This window comes from Mandrillus leucophaeus, unplaced genomic scaffold (genome assembly GCF_000951045.1).
Source record: "Mandrillus leucophaeus isolate KB7577 unplaced genomic scaffold, Mleu.le_1.0 Scaffold119, whole genome shotgun sequence".
In the NCBI taxonomy this organism is placed as follows: domain Eukaryota; kingdom Metazoa; phylum Chordata; class Mammalia; order Primates; family Cercopithecidae; genus Mandrillus; species Mandrillus leucophaeus.
Genome location: NW_012100209.1, coordinates 3,335,651 through 3,355,930, shown reverse-complemented (window position 1 = coordinate 3,355,930; position 20,280 = coordinate 3,335,651). Strand labels below are relative to the sequence as shown.

The 20,280-nt window shown below is 37.3% G+C and overlaps 1 protein-coding gene across 1 annotated transcript in view; it reads right to left on the bottom strand.

The window, feature by feature from the left end:
- The window catches only part of C7 (complement component 7), an 86,087-nt gene that overhangs the window by 52,059 nt on the left and 13,748 nt on the right, over positions 1 to 20,280 (bottom strand). The window contains exons 2-6 of the mRNA XM_011966362.1: positions 14,356 to 14,411; positions 11,827 to 11,902; positions 8,465 to 8,606; positions 6,446 to 6,593; positions 5,232 to 5,370 (exon numbers count right to left, since the gene is read on the bottom strand). Coding sequence (XP_011821752.1) covers positions 5,232 to 5,370; positions 6,446 to 6,593; positions 8,465 to 8,606; positions 11,827 to 11,902; positions 14,356 to 14,411 — 561 coding nt within the window. The remainder of the gene's footprint in view (positions 1 to 5,231; positions 5,371 to 6,445; positions 6,594 to 8,464; positions 8,607 to 11,826; positions 11,903 to 14,355; positions 14,412 to 20,280) is intronic.

Genomic DNA, 20,280 nt, shown 5'->3' with positions numbered 1-20,280 from the left:
TGAGGCAGGAGAATCGCTTGAACCCAGGAAGGGGAGGTTGCAGGGAGCTGAGATTGGGCCACTGCACTCCAGCCTGGTGACATAGCAAGACTCCATCTAAAAAAAAAAAAAAATCGCACAACTGTACAGATTGGTGCCACTACAAATCCATTCGTGTTTTTCAACTTCAGTAGAATCCTCAATACCATCCAACAATACTTTATTTCTCTAGTCAGTTCTCTCCTTCTCCCATTCTCTATTTTTATGTTATCTATTTTTATATTGTGCAAAATTTTGAAAATTTTTCAAAATTCAGTTCTCCAATTCTACAGCCACTTCCTTCACTCTCAGAAGATGATCTTACCTCTTTCTTTACAAAAACTCCCATCTTCAGAGACCCCTTAAACTGCTGGCTAACAAATCTACAAACTTATTAACTTTTCTTTCCTTCTTTTTCTCCATAGGTGTCCCTCCCCTTGTCTGGGGCTAAATATTCTGTTTCTTCTCTGTATTGCAGCCTCTCTGACCTCTTCAAAGGGTAGATTACATGGATTGATCGTTCCCTCTCCGACAGCTTCCATTTTTCCTGCTCTACTTGCTCCTTTTTGTCAAAACTTATACATGTTCTAACACAACCAACTAAAATAAGAAAGGCTTTACCTGTTACTATATAGTCCTTCTTTCCTACTTTCCTACTTTCCCATCTCAATACTTTAAATGAGTTGACTATAATTAATTATCTTAAATTCTTTACCTCCCATTCCCTCTTCCACCTACAATGGTCTGAATTCCAACAATGCTGCTGGCACCTTCCTTATTTCACCAGACAGTGAACACTTCCCCCAACAATATTTGGCACTGTTGACCACTCTCTCCTATCGGAAATACTCTCTTGTGTTGGCTTTCTAGTTTTCTTTTTTTCTCTGTGGCTGTTCCTTCTAAGACTCCTCTACGCATCTGTTTCTATTTCTCCTCTATGCTGATTCCAAGAGCAACGGTGTTCTCTACTCTGTGCCTTCAATTATCATTCCTATACTAATAATCACCAAATGTGTATTTCCAGCTGAAACACTTTCTCCTGAGCACTTGGACATACTTTAGATAACTCAACTGAATTTGTCTTCTCCCTGCAAATGGCTCTTTACCCATCTCAGAGGGTTGTATTTTCGTCTGGCCATTGGTCCAAGTCAGAAACCCAGAAACCCATTCATATCCCAGACTGTTCATTCTCCATCATACCCCGCATTCAGCAACTCACCAAGTTTTCTCAGGCTGCTATTATGTCCCTCAGGGATTATTACAACAGTTTTCTAACCAGGTTTCTTTCCCCCATTTGGCCACCTTCCAATCTATTCTCCACTGTTCATATAAGTAGCAACCCTTTTTAAACTCTCTAATGACTTTTGTAATCCAAACTTCTTAACTAACCAGAAAAAAAGTCTTTTTTATTTACTTTCCTGATCATTTATAACCTCATTTCTTACAACTCTTCACACTTCACTCTGTAATCCAGCCAGTTTGAACTTCATTCAGTTATTCAAAAGTGCTCCTCGGGCCAGGGTCAGTGGCTCACGCTTGTAATCCCAGCACTTTGGGAGGCCAAGACGGGTGGATCACTTGAGGACAGGAGTTCGAAATCAGACTGACTGACATGACGAAAACCTGTATCTACTAAAAATACAAAAATTAGCCAGGCATGGTGATACACGCCTGTAATCCCAGCTACTTGCGAGGCTGAGGCATGAGAATCGCTTGAACACAAGAGGCAGAGGTTGCAGTGAGCCAAGATCACATGACTACACTCCAGCCTGGGGAAATGGGTGTGTGAGACTCCCTCTCAAAAAAAAAAAAAAGTGTTCTTCTTGCCCTCCTGTTTTTTCATTTTCTCTCTCTCTCCCACCCACGTATAGAATGAGACACGATATACATGTAGATAGAGATATTCGCCATACATACATACATATACATACTATATAAAATACTTATAAGTATAGTGTCTGCTAAGAGGGGATTTGGAGCCAGACTTCTAAAGTTCAAACCCCACCTTTGTCATCTTCTATACTGTAGATAAGTTATTTAGCTTTTTTGCCTCTGTTTTCTCATTTGTAAAATGAGATGCCAGCAACTTCCTCCTTAGGTTATTCTAAGGAAAACAGATCCATGTAAAGCTCTTGAAACAGTGCTTAGTATATAAAGGGTTCTTATATGTGAGATATTTTTAACTATCATTTAAATTATTCCTAGCTAACAAGGTAGACTTAGAAATCTCAGGTATCTAGTCCTCATACCAATAGAGGAAGCAAAGGCTTAGATAATGTAGCATTCATTAAAATTGACTTTAGAATTTGTTTTTGTTTTTCATTTGATACGCACTTAGGATTTCTCTTCAAAATATAAAGTGAAGTATATTCAAGACCAAACACAGAAGAAGCCATGACGTTTCTCCACCTGGATCATAATCCATTCCCTTCTGCAACTCATCCCACACTGAGAATACACACAACAGCCTTTCTGCCATCTCTCAGGCTGAACTAGCCAGAGGGGAACCTTCCCAAGCCACAAATGCCTTCCTTGTTGTATAAAAAATACAAGTAGACAGAAAATGTGCACAAGATCAAAGTTAAGTAGCTTACTCAACAAGAAATTGGGTTTGCCCCGGATAAACCACAATGCTTGAAACTAAAACAGGGATTATAAGAGAGAATGGCCGATTCTGTTTTATGTTTATTTATTCTATGTTTATTTATGTTTGTTTATTCTATTTTATGTTTATTTACTAATATTTATGTTCCAATAAGTCAAACATCACTTTCCACCTCAAAGAGAGCTGAATACCCAGTGGACCCAAGATGAATTTATTAGAACCATGGAGGACATTCACCACCTCTGCGTCCACACCTGGGTTGGGCATTTGCATGACTGACTCACTGCCTATTGCTTCCACTTCACTTCCCTCAGACTGGCTCCTCAAAACATCTCTGTTCCTCACTCTATAACAGGCTATAATTTCCCTCTACTCTGACACACACCTTCACATTCAGTGATGGGGAAGGCATTTCAGATGTCAATCTAAAGACCAAGCCCTGCTGAAGAAAATGAATGTCAGGATCACGTTGTTATTAAATTATCCCTCTTCTTCAGAAATGCAGACTTCCTGCCTGTCTACCTTGCAACGAAGTCAGAAACGCTCTTTCTTATTATTTTCTCTGCTCTGTAGCTTTCTAAATTTGACCCTTTTAAAAATATACATGCAAGTCTCCACATTATAATTATGAAAGAATTAGGAACACATTCTCTAAGGAATAGAGTGAGAAAAAATTATCTGTATATGCCTATTTTACATTCTCCTTTCTGGCCAAAGGTTAAATTGTAATACATGTTATTTGCCATGTTGAATAGAATTGAAAAAGAAATTAAACAAAATACATGGGGCGAGTAAAATGTAATGGAAAAATAAAAGGCTGTGAAATCTGACAGACCAGATCTAAACTCTACAATTTTTTAATTTGGTGACTTTGACTATGTCAGTTGAAGTCCTCTTGAGCCTCAGTTTCTACATATATAAAATAGTAAAATATTGCTTACTTTCCAAAGCTTCTGTGAGAATTAAACCTATGCTAATCACCTAAAATAATGCAGATGCCACAGTAGGTATTCAAAAACTGGTAGCTACAATTATTTTTCAAATCTGTTTTACTTTTCATTTATATTACTCAACAACTCTTAAATGCAACTAACTTTTTCTATGGTAAATTGGAAGATGGTATGTTTGCTATTTATAATCAAAGCTGCTTTCTGGAGAAGGTTAATTTGGGTAAGCAAAAGGCCCTTTTGTCTGAACATTTCAGTAGTTTTGGGTTTACAAATTTAGAAGTAATCAATATTAAAACCTGAATTAGACATTTTTGGAGTTTGGGGACAAAGGAAGAAAAAGGAATGAGAGAGGAGATCTTGAAAGACAAGAGCAAGAAAGAAGCTAACACCCAATGAGACCAGAAATTTCATTGTGCTAAGGCTGTGGAAGATTGTTTTAAGATAGAAGATGCCAACTGCTATTGCTTCAACATATTTGCATTACTGCAACAGAAAATCTCTCCTCTATCTTCCTTCTAAATCTTCTGTAAAGTTTCCTAAAGCCATAACTGTTTTGCATGAGTACGTTTTGCTTTGATCAAAACCTACTCATGGGTGAGTTTAGGTGTGTATGACAGAAATAGCGTTTGAGAAACAGAAGCCTGGAGCCAAAGGAGATCTGCGATCATAAGCAAAATTAAAATGTTAGGCAATATCACTGTTGGCAAGAATGTGAAGTGGAGGCCACTCATCCCCACTGCTGGCGAATGAAATGATCCAGCCATTTTGCATATTTTACCTAGTAAAATTTAATACATACATATCCTATGAGGTAGCAATTTGAGTTGCAGGTGTATGCCCTGGAGAAGCTCTAGTTCATTTGAATGGGACTCAGGCACAAGAATGTTCAAGACATTTTCACAGGAAAAAATTGGAAACAGCAATAAAAATGCCACCTGCAATAGCATGAGTAAATCTCAAAACCATAACTTTTAGTGAAAAAAGTTACAGAAGAATAGATATGATTCTGTTAATACAAATGGAAAAAATAGGCAAAACTAAATCACAAATTTGTATTTAGGGACCAAGACATATAAAGAATAAACATTTATGGAAAAAACAAGGATAATTAATACAAAATATAAGACAGTGGTTGCCTGAGGAGTGAGAGGGATGTGATCAGAGAGGGGCGTAAAGGTGCCTTTAAGTCACTTAAGGCAGATGGTGGGCATATAAGGGCAGTTTTCTTCAAATTACACATATATGTTATCCACACTCATTTGTATATATGAAATAGTTCACAATTTTAAAATAAAAGCATTTTAAGTGAGCTGACACTGTAGCAGTGTCAGGAGACTATCATTACCAGTCATGGATGGGGCCTTAAGTTTTAATGCCTGCGCTGGCACAGACAATAAGGTCTTGGGCCCATATAGAACATGAAGTTGAAAATGAGGTATAAGGATATGTCAGTTTGAATGACACATGTTAAAAGTATCATTGCCCTGTACCCCAAAGCAAAAACACTGTGTATACTTTTTAAGTCAACATAAAACATTTATAAAAATTGACCACACATTAGACTATAAGTAAATTCTCAACATATACCTAAAAGTCAATATCATATAAATAATGCTCTCTGACAATTCCAGATTAGAAATCAATAACATCGTAAGTACCTGGAATGTATAGGAGAGGACATTTCCACTCAACCTGTAGAAATCTTTTCCATCCCCACTAAACACCTTTCTACATTGACCACCAAAACTTTTGGTATTGATGACTCTGTTCCTAAACTGGCCAGTGAGTTCATTGTAACTGTTAAAAGGAGGAGGAGGAGAAGGAGGAGATAAAAAGCCATTAAAAACCAGAAATACCACTTGGTGGGAAAAAAAATTTATTAGAGAACTCTAGAAATTCTTAAAATGCATTACAGTCAAATACTTCTTTAAGAGAGCTCAAATGAAGGGCACAGCATCCTAATGCATCCTAAGCATTATCCAGCTTCCCCAGATTGGTATAATCACTAAAACTAATAGCTCGGAAAGTCCAACATTCTTTCCATCTAAGAACATATTGGGGAAACACATGGCTCTTTTGTATCTATGGCAACAGCTGGTTTTGAATTGAATCTGCAGATAAAACCAATACAATTAAGGTTACTCTTAAGAAGGGAGAGCTCTCTGTAATAAATTTTAAGTAATTGCCTCTTAGCATACTGAATGGTATACTCTTTCAAATAATTTTACCCTATTTCTCTGTTAATAAATTTTAAAATATTTCAGAAAAATTACTTCTTTCACTCTAAAATAAGCTATTTTTAGGTCTCAAAACCTTAACAAGTTATATGACCCTTAAAAACTTCTTCAGAATTCTCTTTGATAAGGTAAACACAGTATTTTCCAGTCTTCAGTTGGAAACAAAGTTTCTTGACTAGTTTAGACAATTGCTGTTCAGCCTGGGTATTACAACACACTTGCTTCTGTCTCTCTTCTCATCCTGTTCTCATTCTATTGTCTCTTCATTCTCTTGAATAGTCCCACATTATTGAATCAGTCTTTTCTCTCTCTCTCTCTCTCTCTCCCCCTTCCAATCCCCATGAAGTGACCAACTGTCCAGGTTTCCCTGGGCCTGAGGGGTGTCTCGGAATTAGAATTTCATGCTAAAACCAGGACCATCCCAGGACAAGGGGTCACTCTACATCTCACCACATGTGTCTATAGTTACACATGTGTGAACAAAAATACTGTCTCAGGATGTGTCAAAGAGCTCTGAGACAATGAAGAATCTTGCCTATTAGAAGACTTGTTCTTAGACTTACCAAACCATAAAATAAAACAAAATTTAAAACTGTAATTCGTTGATGTACTCAGGAGACTGCCCAGCACCTTACCCATTTCCAGTAAGTTCTATGTTAGGAGGAGGTTTATCGATATCACAGGAAGGTCTCCTTTCTGAGTCCTCACATCTGTCTTCATCAGCACTGTCTTCATCACAGTCAGAATCCCCATTGCAGACCAACGATTTGCTGATGCACTGACCTGAACACAAGAAAAATCCATGTGCAAATGTAAAAGAGGGAAGAAGAGAAACACTACCCAGGATCAAAAAGGTTTTTCCTGCCACCTGCAACACTGCACTGATACGCCAATGTAAATGGGAGATAAATCCTCAGACTGTCCAGGAAAGGACTAGTGATTATTTTGTCTCCATTTTGTGGCACACGGAAATGGTTCTTAACTCAATTAGACACAAAATTGAAAATAGGATCTGAATTCAGAATCTCAGGATCTCACACATAATCATCAAGCAGCTTGTCTAAAGTATATAATTCCAACTACTGGGAAGATAGACTGACTTCCTGACCTTCAACTTTCAGTTTGTTTCTGTCATTCTGAGATGATGAAGTTGAGTTTTTCTTGGTAATTTAAATTTATAAGCTTTAAGAGCAGGACAATTTTATCAAAAGGTTAAAATTCAATATTTCTTTAGCACAATAGGGGCTGGGATACAAATATGAATAAAAATGGCCTTTGCCAGACTTTTCATATACTTTACAATCTAATAGGAAATACTACAAAGACATAGATCATAATTGTTATGATAGCAATAAATCTAGAGTACCAAGGAAGCACTGGAGAGTACCAGATGATCCAGTTCCGGTCTACCTCCCCAGCATCATCTCCAGCCGTTCTCCTACTAGCTTCTTATACGCTAGTCATACCGGACTACCTGCATGAATAAAAGGCTAAGCTTTCTGTCATCTCCAGTGATCTTGCACTTAGTTAGTTCTCTCTGCCTAGAAGGATTTTCTCTACCTATCTCTTACTTGTCCTTCAAGAATCAAATTAAACATTATCTCCTCTTGAAAGCCATCCCTGCCTCACAGGCCCTGATACATGTTCTTCCTCTATGTCCTCATAGGATGTTTGGTGCACAGCTGTCCTTATAGGACATGTACCCTGCTATACTGCCACTCAATCCAATGCAGCAAACATTTGTTGAGAACGTATTATGTACCAGGGACTCCAGAAGCCAACATGAAAGAAATATAATTCATGTCTTCAAGGAGTTCACAGTTCACCATGAGAGACATTCAGGCCAACAAATAATCCAAATGACAGATGGTACAATACGCCTAAGGAGCATATGGAAGTGATTGGTTAATTACTTCTATCAGTTGGGGATTTAGGGCAGGCTTCCTGAAGGATTTGTTATCTAATTTGGATTTTGAAAGTAAAATAAGCGTTCAACAGGTATCATTGAGGAGCACTTCTAACACAGGGATTATTTATGTACTATTCTGCCCATAAAACTTTAACATTTGTGAGGGAAGAGGCATGTGTTTCACTTGTATATACAACCCTCACTACTATTTGAAACAAGAATCATAAATGTTTACTAAATGTTGTTACATTAATCTGACTGCCTAAATACAACATAGAGTATTGGTCAAATAATACTCAATGCCAAAACTATGTTTCAATTACCCCATGCATAAGAGAGAACTGTATTGCTCCTTAATCCGTTCATTAGGGTAGCTTTTCTTGTAGATATAATAATTTAGGCAGTAACATTGTTTTTGTCTAATCTCAATGTATGTACAAGACTCACTCTGCATCTTTACTCAAAATACACTGTCAAGAACTATTTGGGTCTGTCAGTAGCCAGAGCTCCAGTCAAAGAGACAAAGAGCATTCCTGTGTTTATTGCCAGATGCTTCCCCTTGCATTTGAAAAAATGATAGCTGAGTGTGTGATTAACATACCAACAAAAATCCTGATGATATTTGGGGGAATTAATTTTAGGCCAATGTAAATCCAGTAAAATTTAACAAATATATAATGAGCAAGTTCACCAAATAACATTTGAATTTACAATCTGCATGCTGAGCCTATGGAAAACAAATTACCTGAAAAACACCTGAAACGCTCTCCACATCCCTCTTCTGTTGGACATCCTCTTGTAGGTTCACAGGACTGTGTTTCAAAAGCATTTCCAACACAAGGTTGGCCCCCATACTGCCCATACACAGCAACTGACCGCCTGCGAGTCTAAACACAAAGCAGGCAGTAGTTTGTTTGTTTGTTTGTTTTCAAAGATATCTCTAGTTTCCTTTATCTGAGTAATAAAATCTGAGAGAAAGTAATACAATTAGACAAACAATGTCTGGAAATTTGTTCTGGTGTTCTACAGAAATAAAACCTCAAAATCAATGAATCCACAGATGTACTTGTCCTTGAGTTCAGCAATATTTTGGCTATTATTTATAGAGAGCTCCCAGGCATATATTGACTTTCAGGATTAAATGCAAAAAAAAAAAAAAGAAAAAAGAAAAACATGTTAGTGAATCTTTAAGAAAGTAACTCGACTGCAGTGAGCTGAGATCACACCACTGCACTCAAGCCTGGGCGACAAAGTGAGATGCTGTCTCAAAAAAAAAAAGAAAAAGAAAAGAAAAAAGAAAGTAACCTGAGTAAAGCTTAGAGGGTAGACACATAAGCAAATAGATTAGAGCATAGAATGATTAGTATATTTACCAAATCTGTGTTCCAAGAGTTCATTAGAGAAAGTGAAATGACTTTTTCTGGAGAGAGGATAAGGGTACTGGGAAAGGGTTAAGATGAAGCAGATTTAGGGAAACCTTCAGAAGAGTAATGGCAATTCCTTTCAGCTAAACTGTAAGCCTTCTTCAGGAAGAAAGGCAAGCAAAACAATTCAGAGAGAAGTACATGAATATGGAAGTCAAATTTACAAAACAGAAACCTAAGTAATCCAAAGATGAAGCTACGTCTACAAAGGAATATGTAAAATACAAACCTCTTGAGGGAAAAGAATATAGGAAAACTGAAGAAATTATCAAACTAAATGAGAAACTTAGAACTAACGTATACTGAGGTTTATTTAATCCTCATTCACTATGAAGACATGTATCTAATGTTTAAACAAAAAGAAAGAGCTACCCCTGGCAATCAGTGAGCATCTTCCAGGCCTCTTCCTGTACTCACCTCTTCTCCATTAAAAAAACAAAACAAAACAAAAATGGAACCAAAACTGAGCATCCTGAGGATTTAAACCTTGAGTGAAGATCAGCAGGGAAGAGTTGCTGTACATATCAATGTCGAACTTATTCATCCATCCTAAATTGGGTTAGAAGTGGGAATTCCTTATCATGAGGGGTCACAGTGGCGTAATTTGAACTCTGAGCAGGTACACACCAGCCCTAGCATGGCTCTAGTGCCTTTCATTTGTTTAAGCAAAGGAGCCACAGAGGAATATGAGTGGGAACAGAACTCGGTAAGGTTTCTTGATACCGTTTTTAGTCTCTTTGTAAGTGATGAAGATGCCGCTCATGTGTGACTTAACAGTGTCCTTTGTGAAGTTCCAGAGCACAGATGGCATTGTTTGCATAAGAAAGTGTTTTTCTTCTCCATATTACCAGGGAGCCCTTGATGGCAGCCACTCTCCACAGTCTCATTCTCACCTGTCAAAGTCTGACCCTACAAGCCCTTTCTCATTTTCACTTGTCTCTCTCTCAATGAAAATTTTGTTTTTATAATCTAGGATGTATCCATCACACCTTCACTCAAAGAAAAAAATTGCTTGTATAAAAAACACCCTCTATCTCTCTGCTTCTGTTTAGTGTTCTTTCTTCTTTTTAAATGATAAAAATATTTAACGTGTTTGATGTTTCTTTGACCTTTGCTTGTTATTCATGTACCTGTTTGCCTGTAATCAGAGCTGTTATTTATTATAGTTACTAGAAGCCAAATGCTTTATTCAGGCAATTTGTTTTGAAAATACCACCATGTAGGTACTAAATAAATACCTGATGATAATGATGATGCTTCAAAATAATCATTATCTTCTGTGGTATGATTCTGTTATTTTATTAATTAGAAGTGATTTTTAAATATATATTTTTACCCAAACTGGACTATTTCTAGAATATTTAACTCTTCAAATGTTCAGACACTTTAAGATGAACATTTTATTTCTAGGACTATTCTCAGAAAAATGTGAGAAAAGAGGACAGATATCTACATTCAAAATGTTTATTAAAGTTTTCTTTATAACAAAAATGGAAACAATTTAAATATCAAACATTAAAAAAATAAAAAATAAATAAATCAAACAATAAAAAAGTGGAAAAATAAGAAGGCTATATTTATATCATGGAATGTAATACTGCTGTTATAAATTATTTTGCTGATAGTATAATGTTAGATTAAAATAGCAGAACACAAAGCTATGATAAAATAATCTCATTTTTTAAAATTGTAAGCATACACAGAGAAAAAGTACACAGAGCTGAGGGAATAAATACCAAATGCTGTTATATAATTTGTTTCTTCTAAATGGTAGAATTGGCCGGGTGCTGTGGCTCAGGCCTATAATCCCAGCATTTTGGGAGGCCGAGGCGGGCTGATCACAAGGTCAGGATATGGAGACCATCCTGGCCAAGATGGTGAAACCTTGTCTCTACTAAAAATACAAAAAATTAGCCGGGTGTAGTGGCACGCGCCTGTAGTCCCAGCTACTTGGGAGGCTGAGGCAGGATAATCACTTGAACCTGGGAGGCGGGGGTTGCAGTGAGCCAACATCGCGCCACTGCACTCCAGCCTGGGGACAGAGCGAGACTCCAACTCAAAAAAAAAAAAAAAAGAAAAAGGCAGAATTATGAATAATGCTTTATTTCTTTATAATTTTCTGTATTTTCTCCAATGAACATTTTATAAGGAATACAAACATTTTTAGAAGCTTTTTATAATACTCAGATTAAGTTCAACATTGTACTTGTATTACTTAGCAATTAAGCTTTAAGATATTTTGCAAAATTTTTTTTCATGGTTGTTCACTATTTGTGAAGTAAAATCAAGCAGCCATTTTGCTATTTGCTAGTGTGTGTTTGAGATGAGAAGAAAAGTTGAATTCAGTGAATATGAAACATTTTAAATTATCTAAAAATTTCGTTCTGTTATTCCTATTTCTCTCATAGTTAAAGAGTTAGTAAATTGCCTTGAACTTTTAGCCTATCTACATTTCTAGCTCCAAGATAAGATCTAGAAAAGTCCTTCAAGAAAAATAAATATACAAGTTACTTTATTACAATATTAATTATTAAATCATACTTTTCTCCCCTCAAAATTACTAACATGGTTTTCAAAAAACATTGACACTATTTAATGAACATTCAAAAGATAATACCATTTTGGCCATGCCTAAGTATTTCTGCACATAAATAATCAAATACAAAGTTTTGCGTGTTCCTACCTGAGTCTTGGTACAGCCGTTGCATTCTGACCAAGGGGCATAGGAGTCCCACTGGCAGTTGACTGGAGAGGAGGCACTGCCACAGTGTCAAATTGTCCATCATAAAGCAAGTAGAAAGATACACAAGGGAACACAAAGAATAGTGAAAACAGTCAAAAATAGTTAAATGTTGCCTCAAATATTTTTCCTAAGAGACACTAAAAGCATCCTAAAATATATAAAAATGGAGGGAGCCCCACTGACTTAGAGATTAACACTTACTAAACATCTATTATGCTGGCACAGTGGCTCAAACCTGTAATCCGAGCACTTTGGGAGGCTGAGGCAGGCAGATCCCCTGAGGTCAGGAGTTCAAGATCAGGCTGGCCTACATGGTGAAACCCCATCTCTACTAAAAATACAAAAAAATTAGCCAGGTAGGGTGGCGCGTGCCTGTAATACCAGCTACCCAAGAGGATGAGGCAAAAGAAATCACTGGAACCCAGGAGGCAGATGCTGCAGTGAGCAGAGATTGTGCCACTGGACTCCAGCCTGGGTGACAGAGGGAGGCTCCGTCTCAAAAAAAAAAAAAAAAAAAAAAAAAAATCTATTATATGCCAGATTCTAAAGACACTAGAGTTGTAGAAATAATAAAAGAGGTAGGTCATTGGCCGGGCATGGTAGCTCATGCCTGTAATCCTAGCACTTTGGGAGACCAAGGCATGCAGATCACTTGAGGTCAGGAATTCGAGACCAGTTGGGCTATGATGGTGAAACTCCGTCTCTACTAAAAACACAAAAATTAGCCGGGAATTGTGGTGCATGCCTGTAATCCCAGCTACTTGGGAAGTGAGACAGGAGAATTGCTTGAACCTGGGAGGCAGAGGTTGCAGTGAGCTGAGACTGCACCACTGCACTTCAGCCTGGGTGACAGAGCATGACTCCATCTCAGAAAAAAATAAAAAATAAAAAATAAAATTTAATTTAATTGTAAAAAACGAGGTAGGTCATTGACTATTGATAGAAGGAAGGACAGAGACACAGATGTATAAACAAATAATCGTAGTACAATATATCTCATTTGATGGATTTCAGAACAGAAATGCATTCAATATAATGTGTTACGGGAATATAGATAAGGGAGAGTTTGAGTTGGGAGGGTAGGTGAAAACATATGTAAATATGTTTTATGACCTTTGAAGGGAGGAAGGTTTTATGGCCTTTGAAGAGATTCTGAATGATGAGTTGAAGAGTTATCCAGAAACACTTAACTGAGAGACAAGAAACTACAAAAAGTCCCCATGAGAAGTGGAAAACTAAAAATTGGCAGAGGCTGAATGGACAGGAATTTATTTAAATGCAACCCCTGTTCATTTAGGCCACTTCTCAAGCACACAACCAAGGAGGGCAATTTGAGCTTAAACAGCTCCACTAAAATAAAGTACATGTACAAATGGAGAGTTGACTCTCATACAATGCTCACATTCTGGCTGTGTCATATGGAAAAGACTACCCGAGTCAGCTTTAAGAGACTAAGGAAGCCTTGCCTAAAATGATGCTCTACGAAGGATAAAAGAACTAGTATTCCTGATTTCTGGATTCCCAGCACATTCCTCCGCTGGGCGATATCTTGAGTCAAGATGATTCTTGCATGTCTTAAGAGGGTCAGGTTACTCTGACAGTAATGACTCTCATTCTGTAGTGTGTGCCTCGGATGCTTTCACAGGGCCAATCTTGCCAACCTGTGGTTTTCATAGGGTACCAATGATCAAAATACCTGAATACTTTTGACAACCTTGAACAATCTGAACTTACTGTTATTTTTCTAGTCTCTGTCCTGGGGAAACGCAGAGGGCTTCCCCAAACATGGAGGCTTAGGAGAGGAAGTTTGCTTGACCTTCCTGCTGTGCTCCCACATCACCCTGAGCAGGCCTCTGTCCGAGCCCTTAGCACATTCATATTGCCATGAACTGGTTCAAGATACGAATCACTCAGCATGCTCCCAGTGCCTTCTTGCTCCTTGCGGTATCCCCATTATCTAGCACAGCCCCTGACACATTTTCTGATCGTTCCATAAAGTGAACTGACCTGGCTCTGTCTTGTCAATCTGACACAGTGAGAGAATAACAAAGCCTTGGATAAACAATACTGGCTTTTCTCCAGGCCTCAAGAACTGACAAGACTATTTTCTTAAAAAACTCTCAACCTTTACAATCCAGAGGATGTTTTGCAAGGATTACATTTAAAGACCAAATATTGCTCTAAGATATATAAGTCCACTGTGATTATCTGCATTACAGATAAAACCACAGCACTGGTACAAAAAACTTATACTTTTAGTCTTCCATTTTACAGGGAGAAAGATTAAGTAAAAGAAGAATAATTTTTAAAACACACTTTTGTTATCATTGTCTTTTATAAAAATATGGAAAGAGAAAATATGTTAGAGGGATACACAGATTCAAACTGCAATGTCAAAATTAGACTAAAGAATTTCTAAAACTTTTTTTTAATTTAATGATTTTTACACACAACCCAAAAAGTCCTCACCTTGAAAAAATTTGGAACTCTCCTATAAATCCCACCAAAATGAATAAGCTTATCACCTGGAGAAGAAAAACAATAAAGTATTACTTTAGCTTGCACTTCTTTTTATAACTACAAGTTGACAATTTATAATTGTGTAAATTTATGAGGTACAAAGTGATATTATGATTTCTAAATACAGTGTGAAATAATTTAATCAAGCCAGTTAACATCTTTATCACCTAAAATATTTAACATTTTTTGTGGTAAAGATATTTGAAATTTACTCTTGGCAATTTTGAAATGTATGATACACCAATATTAACTACATTCACCACACTGTACAATAGAATTCAAAATATATTTCTGCTAACTGAGATTGTGTACCCTTTGACCTTTATTGCCCTATTATCCCAGTCTCTGTAACCACCATTCTACTTTGCTTCTACGAGTTCGATTGTTTTACATTATATAAGTAAGAACACGTGCTATTTGTCTTTCTGTGCCTGGTTTATTTAACTTAACATAATGTTTTCCAATTCCATCTATGTTGTCATAAATGACAGAATTTCCTCCTTTTTAAGGTTAAATACTAGTCCATTGTGTACACACACCACATTTTCTTTATCCATTCATCTGTTGAGGGACACTTAGGTTGATTCTATAACTCAGCTATTGTGAGTAGTACTGCAATGAACATTTACTTTTGTAAATACCCAAAAGTAGAATTGCTAGATCATATGATAATTTTCTTAAGTTTTATGAGAAACCTCCATGCAGTTTTCCATAATAGTTGTACTAATTTACATTCCTACCAAGTGTATAAGTGTACAGGGATTCCCTTTTTTCCACATCCATACCAATGCTTGTTGCCTTTTGTCTTTTTGATAGTAGCCATTCTGACGGGTGTGAGATGATAACTCAATGTGATTTTAATTTGCATTTCTCTAATGATTAGCAATGTTGAGCACTTTTTAAACATATCTGTTGGTCATTTGCATGTCTTCCCTTCAGAAATGATTACTCAGGTCTCTTGTCCATTTTTTATTTTTGCTGTACTTCCATCTCTCTTTCCTGGTACTTTGCCGATAATTTATTGGGTTTTTTGTCTTCTTGTTATTGAGTTGTTTGAGCTCCATATATATTTTTGATATTAGCCCCTTATTGACTGCATGACTTACAAATATTTTCTCCCAATTTGCAGGTTGTCTCTGAAAACTTGTGATTGTCTCCTTTGCTATGCAGAAGCTTTTAGTTTGTTATAATCCCATTTGTCTATTTTTGCATTTGTTGCCTGCACTTTTGGATTCAGATCCAAAAAAACCCTACCTAGAACAATACAGTTTTTCCCTTAGATTTTTTTCAAGCAATTTTTCAGTTTCTGGTCTTATGCTTAAGGTTTCATCCCATTTTGAGTAGATTTTTATATATGATGCTAGATAAGGGTCCAATTTAATTCTTCTGCATGTGGATATCCAGTTTTCCCAACACCATTTACTAAAGAGACTATCCTTTCCCCATTGTGTATTCTTGGCACCTTTGTAAAAAAATCAATTGACCATACATGTGGGGTGCATTTCTGGGTTCTCTATTCTGTTCCACTGGTTGATGGGTATGTGGTTTTGCCAGGATCATGATGTTTTAATTACTATAGCTTTGTAGTATAGTTTAAAATCAGGGAAAGTAATACCTCCAGCTTTGTTCTTTTTGCCCATGATTGCCTTAGTTATTTGGGGTTTTTTGCAGTTCCATAGAAACTTTAAGATATTTTTTCTATTTCTTTGAAAAATGATGTTAGAATTTTGTTAAAGATTGCACTAAAACTCTAGATCACTGTGGGTAGTATGGACATTTTAGCAATATTTTCTTGTAATCCATGAACAAGGGATATCTTTCCATTGGTTTGTGTCTTCTTCAATTTCTCATCAGTGTTTTGTAATTTGCAATGTACAGGTCTTTAACTTCCTTGGTTAAATTTATTTCTAAATATTTTTTGTAGCTATTGAAAATGGGATTGTTTTCTTAATTTCTTTCTCATATAGTTTGTTGTTAGTTTATAGAAATGTACTTTTTAGTGTTTATTTTATATTCTACAATTTTACTATATTCATTTATTACTTCTAACAGTTTTCTGGTGGAGTATGTAGGGTTTGCTACATATTAGATTGTGACACCAGCAAACATAGACATTTTCACTTCTTCCTTTCTATTTTGATGCCTTTTATTTCTTTTTCTTGCCTAATTGCTCTGGCAAGAATTTCCAATACTATGTTGAATAAAAGTGGCAAAAGTGGGCGTTTTTGTCTTGATCCAAAGCTTAACTGAAAGGCTTTCAATTTTTCACTGTTGGGTATAATGTTAGCTGTGGGCTTCTCATATATGGCCTTTATTGTGTCAAGGTACTTTTCTTCTGTACCTAACTTGGTGAGAGTCTTTATCGTGAAATGTTGTTGAATTCTGTCAAACGTTTTTCTGCATCTAATGAGATGATCATATAGTTTTTGTCATTCTGTTAAACTCATACAACATATTTATTGATTTGTGTATGTTGAACCATCCTTGCATTGCAGGAATAAATCCCATTTGGTCATGGTAGATGATCCTTTTAATGTGTTGTTCAGTTTGTGACTATTTTGTTGAGATTTTTGTATCTATATTAACTATGTTTATCAAGAATGTTGGCATGTAGTTTTCTCTTTTTGTAACGTACTTCTTTGGCTTTGGTATCAGGATAACACTGGCCTCATAAAAAGAATGTGAAAGTATTCCCTCCTTTTCAATTTTTTGGAAGGGTTTGAGAAGGATTAGTATTAGCTCTACTTTGAATGTCTGGGTTATCTCTTGCACTCACCCTTGCCATGTGACATGCCTGTTCCCACTTTGCCTTCTGCCATGAGTAAAAGCTCCCTGCAGGCTTCACCAGAAACTGGGTAAATGTTGATGTCATCCTTGTACAGCCTACAGAACCATGACCTAATTAAACCTCTTTTCTTTATAAATTACCCAGCCTCAGATATTTCTCTATAGCAACACAAAGAACAGGCTAATCCAGAAAACTGGTACTAAGAATTGGGGCATTGCTATAAAGACACCTAACAGTGTGAAAGCAGCTTTGGAACTGGGTAATGAGCAGAGGTTTGAAGAGTTTGAAGGGCTCCAAAGAAGACAGAAAAATTAAAGAAAGCTTGAAACTTCTTACAGACTGGTTAAATGATTGTAACCAAAATGCTGATAGTGATAGAGACACTGAAGTCTAGGCTGATGAAGTTTCAGATGGAAATGAGAAACTTATTGGGAATTAGAGCAAAAGTCACCTGGTTATGTCTTAGCAAAAACTCGGCTGTATTCTGTTTATGCCCTAAGGATCTGTAGAAGTTTGAACTTAAGAGTGATAACTTAGGGTATCTAGTAGAACAAGTTTCTAAGCAGCAAGTTTCAAGATGTGGTCTGGCTGCTTCTAACAGCCTATGCCAGATTTAGGAGCAAAGAAATGATTTAAAATTGGAATTCATATAGGAAAGGTAAGCGCAGTATAAAAGTTTGAAAAATCTGCAGCTTGGCCATGCGGCAGAGAAAGAAAAAGCATCATCAGGAGAGGAATTCAAGGGGGTTTTTGGAGCAACCACTTGCTAGAAAGATTTGCACGACTAAAAGGGAGCCAAGTGTTAATAGCCAAGACAATGGAGAAAAGACCTCAAAGGCATTTTAGAGATCTTTGAGGCTGCCCCTCCCATCACAGGTCAGGAGGTTTAGGAGGAAAGAATGACTTCATGGGCCAGGTTCAGGGTCTTGCTTCCCTGCACAGCCTTAAGACACTGCTCCCTGCATGCAGGCCACTCTCCAGCTCCAGCCTTAGCCCAGTGAACCCCAGATACAGCTTGGGTTGCTGCTTCAACAAGTACAAACTGTAAGCCTTGGCAGCTTCCGTGTGGTGTTAAGCTCATAGGCACACATAGTGCAAGAGTGAAGGAGGCTTGGCAGCCTCCATCTACATTTCAGAGGATGTATGAGAAAGCCTGGTTGCTCAGGCAGAAGTCTGCTTAGGGGTGGAACCCTCACAGAGAACCTCTACAAGGGCAGTAGAGAGGGGAAACGTGGGGTTGGAACCCCCACACACAGTCCCCACTGGAGTATGGCCTAGTGAATTAGTGGAAAGGGGGCCACTGTCCTCCAGACCCCAGAATGGCAGATCCACCAGTAGCTTACATATTGAGCTTGGAAAAGCTTCAGGCACTCAATTCCAACCCATGAGAGCAACTATGGTGGCTGAACCCTGCAAAGCCACAGAAGTAAAGCTGCCCAAGAGGTGAAGTGAAGCCCACCCCTCACAGCAGTGTGTCCTGGATGTGGAACCTGGAGTCAAAGGAGATTATTTGGAGCTTTAAGACTTAATGACTGCTCTGTTGTGTTTCAGACTTGCATGGGGCATGTAGCTTCTTTCTGTTGGCTGATTTCTCTTCTTTGGGAAAGGAGCATTTACCCAATGCCTGTACCCCAATTATATCTTGGAAGTAAGTAACTTTTTTTGATTTTACAGCCTTATAGGTAGAAGAAACTTACCTCTAGATTGAACCTTGTTCTTGAGACTTGTGGCTTTTCAGTTAATGCTGAGATGAGTTAAGGCTTTGGGGGACTATTGGGCAGGTATCTATTTTAGTGTGAGAAGGACATGAGATTCAGGGGCCCAGGGGTAGAAAGATATACTTTAGATGTCCCTTTCAAATCTCATGTTGAAATGTAATCCCCATGTTGGAGGTGGGGCCTGTTGGGAGGCGTGGATTTCTCATAAATGGTTTAGCACCATCCCTTTGGTGTCACCCTTGCAATAGTGAGTCTCGTTAAGATCTGATTATTTAAAAGTGTATGACATTTTCCCCCTCACTCATTCTTTATTTTTTTTTTTTGGACAGTCTTGCTCTGTTGCCCAGGCTGGAGTGCAGTGGCACAATCTCTGCTCACTGCAACCTCCATCTCCTGGGTTCAAGTGATTCTCCTGCCTCAGCCTCCTGAGTAGCTGCAATTACAGTCACCTGCTACCATGCCTGGCTAATTTTTGTATTTTTAGTAGAGATAGGGTTTTGCCATGTTGGACAGGTTTGTCTTGAACTCCTGACCTCATGTGATCTGCCCGCCTTGGTCTCCCAAAGTGTTGGGATTACAGGCATGAGCCACTGCACCTGGTCCCCTCACTCATTCTTGCTCTCACTATTGCCATGTGACATGCCTGCTCTTGCTTCACCTTCCGCCATGAGTAAAATCTCCCTGAGTGCCTCACCAGAAGCTGAGCTGATGTTGATGCCATGTTTATGCAGCCTGCAGAACCATGAGGCAAATAAACCTCTTTTATTTATAAATTACCCAGTCTCAGGTATTTCTTTATAGCAACACAAATAATGGCCTAATACAATTAGTGATATTGAGCATTTTTTCATATGCCTGTTAGCCATTTGTATGTCTTCTTTTGAAAAATGTCCATTCAGGGCATTTGCCCATTGTTAATCAGATTAGTATTAATATATACTACTGAGTTACTTCCCTATATATTTTGATTCTTAATCCCTTGTCAGATGAATAGCTTACAAATATTTTCTCTATTTCCACAGGTTGTTTCTCTTTACTGTTTTGAGTGTTCTGCTTTGTAGAAGCTTTTTAGCTTGATATAATCCCATTTGTCCATTTTTGCTTTTGTTTTCTGTGTTTTTGAGATCTTACCCCAAAAAACATTGCCTAAACCATCGATCTATGATGTTTCCCTATGTTTTCTTCTAGTAGCTTCATAATTTCACATTTTACATTTAAGTCTAATTCATTTGAGTTATTTTTGTATATGGCAGAAGATGGGAATCTAGTTTTATTCTTATAAATACCCAGTTTTCCCAACAGCATTTCTTAAAGAGATTATCCTCTCCCCAATGTTTCTTTTCTTTTTTCTTTTTTTTTTTTTTTTTT